The 12,544-nt window shown below is 36.9% G+C and overlaps 2 protein-coding genes across 2 annotated transcripts; one reads left to right on the plus strand and one right to left on the minus strand.

Moving 5' to 3' along the window:
- Positions 1–4,543: 4,543 nt before the first annotated feature.
- Positions 4,544–5,734, minus strand: LOC117338874 (beta-1,3-galactosyltransferase 5-like). The gene has a single exon (XM_033900237.1). The coding sequence runs from the start codon at positions 5,732–5,734 to the stop codon at positions 4,544–4,546; it is 1,191 nt and encodes a 396-aa protein (XP_033756128.1).
- Positions 5,735–9,134: 3,400 nt separating this feature from the next.
- Positions 9,135–12,039, plus strand: LOC117338875 (lactosylceramide 1,3-N-acetyl-beta-D-glucosaminyltransferase B-like). Its single transcript, XM_033900238.1, has 2 exons — positions 9,135–9,657; positions 11,894–12,039. The coding sequence occupies exons 1-2, from the start codon at positions 9,135–9,137 to the stop codon at positions 12,037–12,039; spliced, it is 669 nt and encodes a 222-aa protein (XP_033756129.1).
- Positions 12,040–12,544: the final 505 nt, after the last annotated feature.

Here is a 12,544-nt window from a genome sequence, read left to right on the forward strand (position 1 = left end):
ATTTATTGGTACTAATAACACCAGAGACCTATATACTAAATTAATATAGGTCTCTGATAACACGAATAATTGATGTAAATAACTTGACTTATTTTCAAATTGGTATTGATTAAATCAGTGAAATTAAGTTACGCAGTGTTTTAAGAGAATTGTGTATCAATTATACAAATGATCGATGCTGAAATTATATTTATATTGGTTCCGGTATTTATCGTGAATTGTCTTCAAATCAGTTCAGGAAAGTCGGCTAAATAAAAAAATAACTAAAGAAAAAGTAAAAGAAATACCTATGATAAATCATAACGAAAAAAACTTATATATGCAAGATAACAAGAATCTTCTTAAGCACTTTCAAGAGAATTCCTGTGCGTATGTAAGAAACTCAGCAAGTGTTACTGTTGATAGCCAGGACCAATAACCAATCTAATTAAAATCAGACTTGTAATTACCTCTTCTCGCGGTGGCCGAGTGGTTAAGGTGTCCCGACACTTTAACACTAGCCCTCCACCTCTGGGTTGCGAGTTCGAAACCTACGTGGGGCGGTTGCCAGGTACTGACCGTAGGTCGGTGGTTTTTCTCCGGGTACTCCGGCTTTCCTCCACTTTTAAAACCTGGTACGTCCTTAAATGACCCTGGCTGTTAATAGGACGTTAAACAAAAACAAATCAAACCAAAACCTCTTCTCTACAATACACTGTAATACAACCTTGTATCGTACAGCAATGAAAATTACAAGTCTAATTTTAACGAGATTGTACCAATAACATAACCAACGTGAAGTTTGAGTCACAAGACAAACATCCCTATTGTACAATGTATTTGCCTTGTCTAAGGCGGCGATCCCCTATGTGTGACATGTTGGATATTGATGAGATAAACGTCTTGTAACACAAACTTGCATAGGAGCTATATGGTAATGGCTATGTCAAAGACAGTCTGGACAATTCAGATTTATTTGACTTGGGTTGGTGGTGAAACGCTTTTGTTATTTATCTAAGTGTCCGAATAGATCCGCATCTGCTCTCCAAGCGATTTTGTTTGTAATTCTGTTCGCGTTTTCACCATTCCGCATTTTTAATGAAAAGCACACAAAACAAACAAAATCAAAACCACCGTTTATTTTTCATCGTTTAATGAGCACACAGACCATTTTCTCCATCTCTCCTTGGAATGGCAACAAACTCTCGGAGTTCTCAGCACTGCAATCAGATTCGTGTGAAATTGATTATCAATAACGAAACAATTGTGTAGCCTTATTTTTACAGCATTCATGAAATAATAGAATTTACAGTATCGAGAAAAACAAAAGATGTTATAAACTCAACAGGAGAAGAAATTATTACAGTACTTTTTTTCTTTCTTCATTTTGATTCGATTCCATGCACGCACAGCCCGTAGATAATAATAATATAACAAAACGTTTGATTCACAAGATATGCATCCTTATTGTGCAACGGCATCGTCACAGGACACAAATATTGGCATGTTGGATATTGGCGGGATACAAGTCTTGTAAACCAAACTCGTATAAAAGTGGTGGTAATAGATATGTCAAAGTCCAGAAAATTGAGAAACGCCTTTGTTGTCTTAATGTCCGAAGGGACCCGGATCTGCTCTCCAAACGATTTTGTTTGTTATTCTATATATCTGTTCACGTTTTCATCATTCCCTGTTGTAATGGGAAAAAATAACTAGAATACAAGTCAACAAAATCAAAATCACTGTGTATTTTTCAGCGTATAACGACTGACTTGGCTGTTTTCTACATCTCTTCTTGAAATGGCAACACGTTCGCGGGGCTGTCAACACTGCAATCAGATTCATGTGAAATGGTGGATTATCTATAACGAAACAATTTTGGGCTTGCATTTCACGTAGCCTCGTTTTTACAGTACTCATGAAATGAATGGAACTTACAACATCAAGAAAAACAAAAGAGGTTAGAGGCTCTGCAGGATCAGAAATAATTACAACACTTTTATTTTTTCCATTTTGTTTCCATTCCTAACGCGCATAGTCCGTGTTTTTTTTAATACCATAATAACAAATTCACTCTAACAGATCAAAGAAACTAAAATTCTGAAATGCTCATGCAGTAGATATGAATTACATCCGAAAGCATTATTACAAAGTGTTTTTCATAGTTGATATTATCAAATTAAAGTTTGATTCACAAGATATGCATCCCTATTGTGAAACGACACCATCATTGGACACAAGGTCTGTTAGATATATTGGCGGGATACAAACTTGTGAAACAAACTTTTGATATTGTTCGAAAACAACATTATCTGCTGTCATCAGTTTGAATAATTGAAAAACATTACATGCAATGCATACCACCCTTCTCTAATTTTCAGCCAGTTGTTCGGTATTTTTTCGGTAAGCCATTTTCAGTCAGTCTGCCTTTCCATTTAAACTTCGTCGACTCTAAACTTTAAATATGGCTGATTATTTACTTACCAATTTCGCGCATGCTCAATAGACATTAAATCGCCTGCGTTGTTGAGATTGACAGGTAATGTCCATTTTGGGGCGTGGTTTCACTTGGCATATGTTGCGTGTAAAGATGACAAATTATCAGTAAAATATACATGTCGATGTTGTTTTATCGGCCAAAGTTTAAGTAATTTATTCGTGTTGCCTTTTAAAGGTATCGTGTTGATTAAACGAAATTTATACATCCTATACTATCTGAATATATCAGATGTAAACAGTTTAGACTGATGATCTATTATTAATGAAAACTTTCGATGTTCAATTCCATTGTCATTTAAATAACAATACATTTTTCTATTAATCGCGTTGATGTGACCAAATGACCAAACAGTGGGAGTCAGCTTTTACACATTATTGCGAATAATACGGTATTATCTAGACCACAGGGGCTTGGCAACCCAACAGATATTTTCATTATCAGTATTTTACACATATACGGATCGTGAGATAAGGTATTTGTGTGTATGTCCAGTCCCTGCGATTTAATCTGGAAATGACCCCTCGTATATATGGACATTTTACCTTGAGCACAGGGACTTGGCATTATAATCCTTAGTCTACGGCCAATTCATATGTATCATATGTACATATAACACCTGTATATGATTGGGATTTCGTGCCGATCTCCTGTGGTCTTGAGATAATCTTTGTAATTGACTATAAGTCGAATAATCGTGTAGTTTCGATGTCAGGAAACATTGTAATGGATGATAGCGCGCATTTGATTCAGCAAACAAGATATGAATATCGAGTGCGAAAATTTTGTACTTTGGGGGATACATTGTAACCTACTGTATATGCTTATATAGGTCCTTCTCTCAGCCGCCTTGCCGTACTTCCCTGTCAGGTCAGGTGAAAAGAAGGAAATGGAAGCCGTCTGGATCAAGGCACAAGATGTTTACATTTATACAGTGGTACATACATGAAATAAACTGTGGCACACCAATGTTGATTACGTCATATTGGTCAGTCCGAAGATAAAGGTGATCCTGTCTGGTGTTGATTGTTGTTGGTTATTTCGGATGTGTGTTGTTTTGGTAAAATGGGATATTGCTGATCGAGATTGATAAGTTGCAGAAGTGTACACAATGTTTAGTATAGTATGGCTTCACGCGACATAGAACACACACGATGAGTACCCTCTTTGACAGAACGGAATACACCCCCTCCCCGCCCCTTATTTATTCAGATTATGTTAAAGATATCTCGACCATTGTAGAGCCATAACCTTTATAAATGTCTAGCTCCCGACTTAAAAAAAAACCTCTCCTGTATCGATTTTTTTACTGTTCCAGAATATTTATTTTCCCATCCTCGTGTCTTGTTATGGAATATACAAGGTATTATAAATGTCATAATATTGCAGACAAACGTCACAGGGACTCGGCACATATTCCAAACCCCAGATGTGTGTCATATCATATATACAATACTATTTGGGACAATAAATCGAGAAAGTCCCAGTGCAACACACCAACACTCCCATAGAAAATAAGTACATCCTTATTTGGACAGACGTAAACTATCCCCCTTGACGGTAAAACATTTTTTGTAAGAATACTATATACATAATATACTCTTTATACATTTAATATGGAGCTTGGGTTCGGGTTTCATGCCATGTCCCTGGGCTTCTGAACACAAGTTTTACAATTTTTATTAATCAAGTTTTCGAATCAAAATATACAGATATGCGCATGATACAACATACATTTTGTACATGTTCAAATATAAAACACTGTTTCTAAAATTTTACTTAAAACATCAGTTACAAAACATAGAACATGAAAAAGTAAAGTTAAGCTATTGAAACGTGTTGCATGCTGCACAGGATCTGGGTACAGGGTCTAATACTGACTGGGGCTGTAAACATGTACATACATAATCTGGGAGATAAGTGGCGGTGCCCTCCTTCTTAAAGTTCCTATCTACGTGTTATAGAGATTAAGTCATAACTAAATAATCATAGTTTAAATAAAGCAGGAAAACAGGATTGCCATATTTTTTTCATAAACTCAGTATCCGGTATGCGAATGATTTTGTGTTACGACGTGTCAATGCTACCATCCAGCCCTTGGCTGTTTATAAGAAGATGACATTTCCACGCCTGTAGAAGTTCCTTGGGTTTGTACTCATGCGATACAAGCGTTTTCCAAAAGCGGTCTGCAGTGAACCAGACTTTGAACATGGAGAATAGACTACAGGAAACAGGCCTCACCCTGAGCTTAGAAGCCACTATACCAATGAACACATCGTCAAATTTGAAATGATTAGTATACTGACTTGCAATATGAATGTCCACGGCAAAATCCATGGACATTACAATAGCTCCGGCGCTGATAAACTCCGGATAAACGGGGTACCGAAAATCCCGTTTAGAGACAAACCACTTATCACGCATGTTCCGAACGGGAACTGGATTCCTGTTTAGCCAGCCCATATAGAAATTCCTAGACCTGCCAACTGTATGTAAAAGTTGGACGAGGAGATCGGAAGCAACATAGAAATCGTCATCCACTACCATAACGTACTCGGCTTGTTTACATTCGTTGACCGCCCATTTAATTCCACCACGTGTTTTCCACGTGTTGTTGTAATACATATCAAAGTAATCCATTTGGAGAGTATCTTCGTAGTATAAAATTTCATTCCTTAAAAACTCATGATATCGATTCTGTCCTCGCATTATTCCAGTTAAAAACAGCCTCCGAACTCCAAATTTCTTACAGACCTCTGCATTGGCCCAAGTCTGACGAATCACTTGTCGTCTATCAAAATGGCGTAGGGCAGATTTGATGAGGAATAAGAGAAACACTTTTTGTCCCTTTTCACATACTTTAGTGGGGTTTCGTATGAACTGAAATGGATATTCATTAACCTTAAGTGGGGCAACGTAGCCTCCGCTTTTGTATACGTTCACCAACTCTCGCATGTTCACGTTGAGAGGATACGTATCGTTGAATACATTCGATTGCTCCTTTGAAATCTGGCGTAGACTTTTTGTCAAGACTTCATGCCATATTTTATTGTCTTTAGAGTAAATATAATCTGGCGGAAAATCAAATGAAAAATTCTGTATGGCATCTAATTCATCTAAAGTTGCACTTCCTTTTGCAATGCATCTTGGGTCGGATGGATCTTTTGAACGCCTAGACGAACCATAAACGTAAATTAAAATGTAGACAAATGTCATCATAACTCCAAACACAATAATGCTTCGACCAGAAACTGTCATTTTCAAATAAATCACTCCACCTCACCTGTTTTTACGGTTACCGACCTTTGCAATGCCAACTGTCACCACAAATACGTCACTTCCGTTGCAATGATAAAATGTTCCCGATTGAAAATGAGAGGTGCCAATGTTATCGATCCTAATGTTACCGGCCTACACAGGGTCGAAATGAACACATCCATTTCGTATATCTATTTTGTTGTTGTTGTGAATCCATGTTTTTGATTTTAAATCTTCAGACTTTTCCCAGCGTAACTCCAATAATCCAACAAAATGTCTTTGACATTATTGGTCATTTATAAAATGCATAACAACATATTTTCAGTTGTCAATAACTGTTGGACCAAAGACGTACCTATATACATGTATATAGTTCTCTGGTTGGACACCGATTCCGCATTGGTCTGGAATACCATTAAAATTCCTCAGGTACAGTAGAGACACAACATTTCCTGTGTGTGCCTGTACGGGTTCTTGTTTTGGTTTTTGATATCTGAAAACATAGGGACTTGACACAAATTCCCAACACACGGTCCGTATTAAACTCATATCAAACGCGGTGAGATAGGGATTTGTACCATGTCCCTGTGTTTAGAACATACTCGGTGTTGTCTGTCATAGCAAACATTGTTATAAACGACACTGGCTGATGTATAAATGCACAATGTTGTGTTAGATTTATGAAACTAATTTTATTACGGCCATATTAAACAAACACGAACGGTCCCCGATAGATATAACACCGGTTAAAGCATACGTCTGCTCGGTGTCCTATCGTGATATTTGTGGTGATCAGAAGAAAAAACGTTAACAAATGGTTTTGTTAAATTGTGTTAAGTTGACTGTAGTTTTAACTGTGCATGTTTAGATATTTATCTCTAATATAGTATACTGGTGTATCGGTGTTTCGATCGGTCGATACCAATAGGTTTAATCTACATTAACGGTCCAAGACATTTTGTCACGGTGGAAGGTATCCGGAAAGTTTATGGGCCGTGAAACGCACAACAATGCGAAATACCAAAACGATCTGAAAATTTGATAATTGAAGTTTTAACTAAAAACGTAAAAACCAAAATCTTCAACCGCTTTGAAATATAAGACTTAAATTTTTGGACGATTCGATTTTTTTTTAACTTTACCAATTCGCTATCCAAAGTAGAAAGAAAATATTGTGGTTATTCTATATTAATTATATTTGGGTTTTGGCGAAATTCTCTTAAGAGTTGGGGCCGCGGTGGCCGAGTGGTTAAGGTGTCCCGACACTTTATCACTACCCCTCCACCTCTGAGTTGCGAGTTCGAAACCTATCAAAGGCCGGAGGTTTTTCTCCGGGTACTCCGGCGGCTTTCCTCCACCTCCAAAACCTGGCACGTCCTTAAATGAACCTGGCTGTTAATAGGACGTTAAACAAAAAACAAACAAACTTGCTCGTTTTATAATTTTTGTCAAATAAAATGATCTCAGAATGTAAGGTCTTCGTTCCTAATGATTCCAAAATTCTTTTCTTTCTTTGTCTGAAGTGTCAAACTGTTCAGACTAGATTTCCCGGTATATGCATATAATACAGTATCTTGATGGAACTCCAGTAGTTAAGTATTACACTCCATACCATTCTGAGCTAGTTCAGGTCACTTTGATGTTCAACTTCCTCATCGGGGTTATAGATAGTTCTACAAATCTTAGCATCTTCTCTGAAAGATGATTGATAAATTGCAAAGAGTATGTGCCCTAAAATCGGTCCCTGTGGCACACCAGATGACATACATAACATAAAACATAAAAGAAACTACAATTCCATGCCATAACTTCACCACTGATCCACAGGCGCTTGCATAGACAATGTGATTTTCATTTTTTTTTTATATGACAGAGGTATGTGTACTCTGTAAAGTACAGTACACATACCAATGATATCATTTTTTTTTTAAATTCTCATTTTCTATGCAAGCGCCTGTGCACTGATCTGGTAGGCTTAGCAGACGCCGGTGGGGAACTATATCGAAGTCAAGGGTAAGGAATTCACCAGCATGCAAAGTTTAGTAATTTCATTCAAAATATCGCCAAAGAGATCATATGAATATAGTTATTTCACAACCTCGTAACTATTGGGTACGTAAAATATCAGACGGTCTAAGCAGTGATGTAGTCAAACAGTAAGTACAAAACACTTCGACCACCATTTTGCAAATAATGTCATGTTATGTTATGCGATATCATTGCTTCCGGTCGGCATAGTCAACCAATCAGATCGCGAGTTTCATAAAAATAAAATATTTACAAGATAGTGGTCGAAATTTGGTCGAGGTATGTAAAACATGCTGTCACACTAAATACGTCCCTGTATAACATCAAGTTTCTTGATTTATCATTGATTACAATTGAGTCTAAAAAACATGTTTCTTGGCTTTTTCCCGTCAAATCTCTAAAAACTATAGTACCCCCCCCCCCCCATACTTGTGTATAGTTAACTTTGAGACTGATCATTGTCAGGCGGTCGTTTTGAATTCGAGTTTTGAAAGTTGAAGTTTGTTATATTTCTCTGAAAGAACAGCATATAAAACAATGTGACTTGGTCATTGAAGAAATCCTCAATGGGTATATTTTATAATTTATATTACATAACGACAATAAATAATACAGAATACGACAAAAAGTGGTCAAAGAGATAATACCCTAAGGTATCTGTATAAATCCGCAAGGTAATGCTACGTATGCGTGTGTAAACTGAATCATACGCCCCATATATGACATAATGCAGATCGCACTGTAGTTTCTTGCTGGGGGGTTCATGGGGTCATGTTACACGGTACTACTGTGCTAATGTGCCCCCATACACCCTCCAGTAAATATTGTTAGCATGTCTTAAACTAATACGTATGAATACATACATAGATAAGTACTATGATCAACCAATCAATGGTCTGACAGGCATATCTTATACGTTACATTTTACATAATTCGTGTTTAATCTGAAAGAACCCTCGGCCTTGAGTCTTATCAGTGGTGTATCACAGCAGTAAAACTAACTAGACCACCGTTATCAGCCACTATATTTTCTGTTATCACTGACCGCTCGAGCTTGTAGAGTTGTTTATTTCCTGGCTGGATTTGGCTATGTGACCACAAGAAGATGAGTTTTCTAAAACAAACTCTAACGTCATTCGCGTTACTTTCCTTTGTATCTATTCTGATATTAACATTGTTTTATTTAAATATAGGATCGGAACGCCTGCCAAAAGGATGTATAGCCGCCAAGAAATGGAGCAATTCGACCCTGTATTCATTAGAAAGTTCAAGATGGCGGACAGAGCTACAAATGGGTGTTGAACGACACAAGGCAGTGTCGATACCTTTCTTCAACAATACAAACTATACATCATATCCGCTCGATATCGACATGGTGAAGTTAGTGAGAAACATTCGGGAAGAATTGCTATACCAGTCACCTAAAAAGATCAATGTGTATCCATATTCGTTTATAACAAAACCGGAAGTGACTTGTACAAACAGTACAAAGTTGTTGATTGTTGTCAAATCAGCTCCTAGAAACAGAAAAATTCGACAAGTTATTCGGGACACCTGGGCTAACGAAGAGCGTATTTACGGGATCAAACGAGTGTTCGTTTTGGGAAAAACAAACAGAGGTGTCAAAGACGTGGAAGAGGAAATTAAAATTCACAGAGATATACTACAAATCGATTATGGAGATAGTTACTATATGAACACGTGGAAAACACGTGGTGCATTGATATGGGCCGGTAACTCGTGTCAGCAAAGTGATTACGTCATGTTGGTGGATGACGATTACTATGTGGCCACAGACTTGTTGGTACAGCAACTGGAAGTAACCGGAAACGTGAATGAATATCTGTACATGGGATGGGTCAACCCGAGGTCATATCCATTTAGGTCAAAGGGTAGTAAGTGGTATATATCTACAGCACAGTACCCGTATAACATTTATCCGCCATTCGTCAGTGCCGGAAGTATAGTAATGTCAATGAAATTCGTCATGGATTTTATTACAGCAAGTCAGTACACTAAACACATCGTTTTTGATGATGTTTTCTTGGCAATTGTAGCTAATAAGTTGGGTATTGCTCCGCTAAACAACAAATTATTTTACACTGGAAAAGTGGACTATTGGGATACCCAGTTTTGGAATACCCTTACGGCACATGGTTATAATCCAACCGATTTAAGAAATGCTTGGCAATGTCATATACTTTTGAAAACAAATGGACTTAATACATAGCTAAGGCATAAGTTTCCTTAGTTTGTGATAAACTATGTTTATTAAATACTTTCATGATACAATGTTTTCATGTAATTCACGTTTATTCACGGGTTCATTTCTTTAACATATAGTTGCGCTAACAAGGCGTTGCATATGAGCAGTGGACCACATTCTAGAGAGTATAAGGAACGACAGTTCTGTGTTGCAATCTAATTATAATGTAGATATATGTACAAATGTCAAAATGTACCCATTCTCACTACGCTATCTGAACATCTAACGACATCGCATAAGGGGTCACGTTCTGGTGACCTTTGTTATCTTAATATTTCACTTTCAGTGCAAATTGTGAATTTTTCGATGTCACCGATCTCACCCATTTGTCACATCATGCCTCTGAAGCTAACCATTTCGCTACAGCATGTATATAGTTACAATGTATATGCTTGGTTTGACGAAATGACTTGAAGCAGATTGACAGATTATATGAAATTCACTTCCAAGCTTCTGTCGGTTGTAATTTGATTTGTTAATCCAAAAGGTCATCCCGATGTGACCCCTTATGCGGTATCGTTATATCTTCATGTAACGTAGTATTAGCATCTCTATTTTAATTAGATTGCTCTGTGTAGATGTTCGGGAACAAAACGATGATTGAAAATGGTCTCTCATTTAAATACATCTACTGTAATATGAATTATCCGGCACAAAAGCTCAACGAAAAGTTTATAAACTGCACAAACACCGAGACACACATTTGCCCAGACGCTTATATTATTATACATGTATAACTCTTCACAAGCGATGACACCAGTCTTTAAATCTGACAGTGCGAATTAGAATGCTTCCAATTGAGATGTTACATACAAAGGGGTAGTTTTCAGAGATGGTTTCTGAAATATTCCCCTACGGTGACAGTTTATTCCAGACATCGCATTAACTAGAATTTCACACGTGTACTGTCGGCATTACAAATAATCAAAATGTAATCGGTGAAATATATACTAATATGAAAAGGATCTCTAAGAAATGAGGAATGCCAAGATAATTAATATTTTGATGTAATTAACTAATTTTGTTTAGTATAAACTTTATTTCGTTTCATACAGACAAGACAAAATACAACAAATCGCTTCAAGATTGAACTGGATATAGAAACAAGTTGTAAAGCTGTTGTTAAACCACTTCCCTTCAATTAAAATTTACAATGTCGAGATGGACAAGATCAGCAATAAAACAAAATGTGAGAGAAGATTTGATTGAATTTATAAAATCCGTAAGTTTGATTCGTCTACTGTTTATTCATCTACTAAGTATACGAGGAGGAGGGTGTGGAGGGATGAAGGGACAAGTGGGTGGGTGGTGAGCTTGTCTGATAAATATTTCTTGATGGTTTTAAACCTAATTAAAGCTTTCATGATTATGATTATGCATGTTTTCAAATTGATGAAGAAAAATCAAACATGATAATAAAATGATTTTTCCTTAGGTACGTGATTTGATTCCAAAGTGATGTTAGTATTGAATATAAATATAAATAAAAATAAATATAAGTATTAAATATAAGAAATCAGAAACGTTTAGTAGTAACATTCTTTCTGTAAGGTTATAATGAGATATTGGATGCGGAGATTATCGTATAGTGGGCATCGCAAAAGATAGTGGATGAGCAGAGAGGTCTATCCATCAAGCCTTTCATGTAGAGCACAGGGGCTTGGCACGATTTTCCAAATGATAGTCCATATTTCCAAATGATAGTCCATATATATATGTATATAGTATCTATATACTATATACATATATATATAGACTATCATTTGGAAAATCGTGCCAAGCCCCTGTGATGTAGAGGTAACTATTCAAGGAGCTGCATTCCATTCTGAGTCTTGCATGTATGATCTGAACATGTCTACTTTCAGTGGAGAAGTATAATGGAACTTTTATGGAAGGTCCATGTAAGTGTTTCTTAAGATTCCGCAATGATGAATTCGCATTAACATCGGAAGGAAGAGAGTTCCAGCAGTTTAAGACGGATGGAGTGATTGCCGATCTAGAGAAAACTTAAATTTCCTCAAGAAATTAAGCTTAGAGGATTTATATCTCGTAAATGGCATTTCTTGACTTCACATCGAGCACGTGCTATCTCTATTTATCGCTCTATTTATAACGTACATGCAATAAATATTGGTTACCTGGACGTTCTCATTAACTGCTTGCCCTACACATTTTATTTTCGTGTAACAGCAACGCTGTTTACAGCCTTCAGACTGCTCTTAGACTGCCGCCGTTTACTGAAATGCTTTGACTGATTCAAATGGAAAGTATACACCTATTAAAGTCTACGTTTTACCCGAGGTTTGATGGTATATCATATATATAGAGGACATACAGAGGAACCTCACGGGAGACAGATACCGGGTAGCTGGTATTTGAGTTAGGGGTGAATGATATTTTCACGAGGCCCTATGATCCAGTATGACCACGTCCGTTTGGTCCGGAATGAACTATATTACCTCAGGGCTCGAATCCAGATCGATCGCCACGTTCCTTTGACCAAGAACGAAATATGT

Source organism: Pecten maximus, chromosome 12 (genome assembly GCF_902652985.1).
Source record: "Pecten maximus chromosome 12, xPecMax1.1, whole genome shotgun sequence".
Taxonomy (NCBI): domain Eukaryota; kingdom Metazoa; phylum Mollusca; class Bivalvia; order Pectinida; family Pectinidae; genus Pecten; species Pecten maximus.

Excerpts from the sequence above, each read along its gene's own strand:
- LOC117338874 (XM_033900237.1), bottom strand. The coding sequence starts at position 5,734 with ATGACAGTTTCTGGTCGAAGCATTATTGTGTTTGGAGTTATGATGACA.
- LOC117338875 (XM_033900238.1), top strand. The coding sequence starts at position 9,135 with ATGGTGAAGTTAGTGAGAAACATTCGGGAAGAATTGCTATACCAGTCA. Across the intron at positions 9,658-11,893 it reads TCCATTTAGGTCAAAGGGTA|TGGAGAAGTATAATGGAACT; the intron begins GTAAGTGGTATA and ends GTCTACTTTCAG.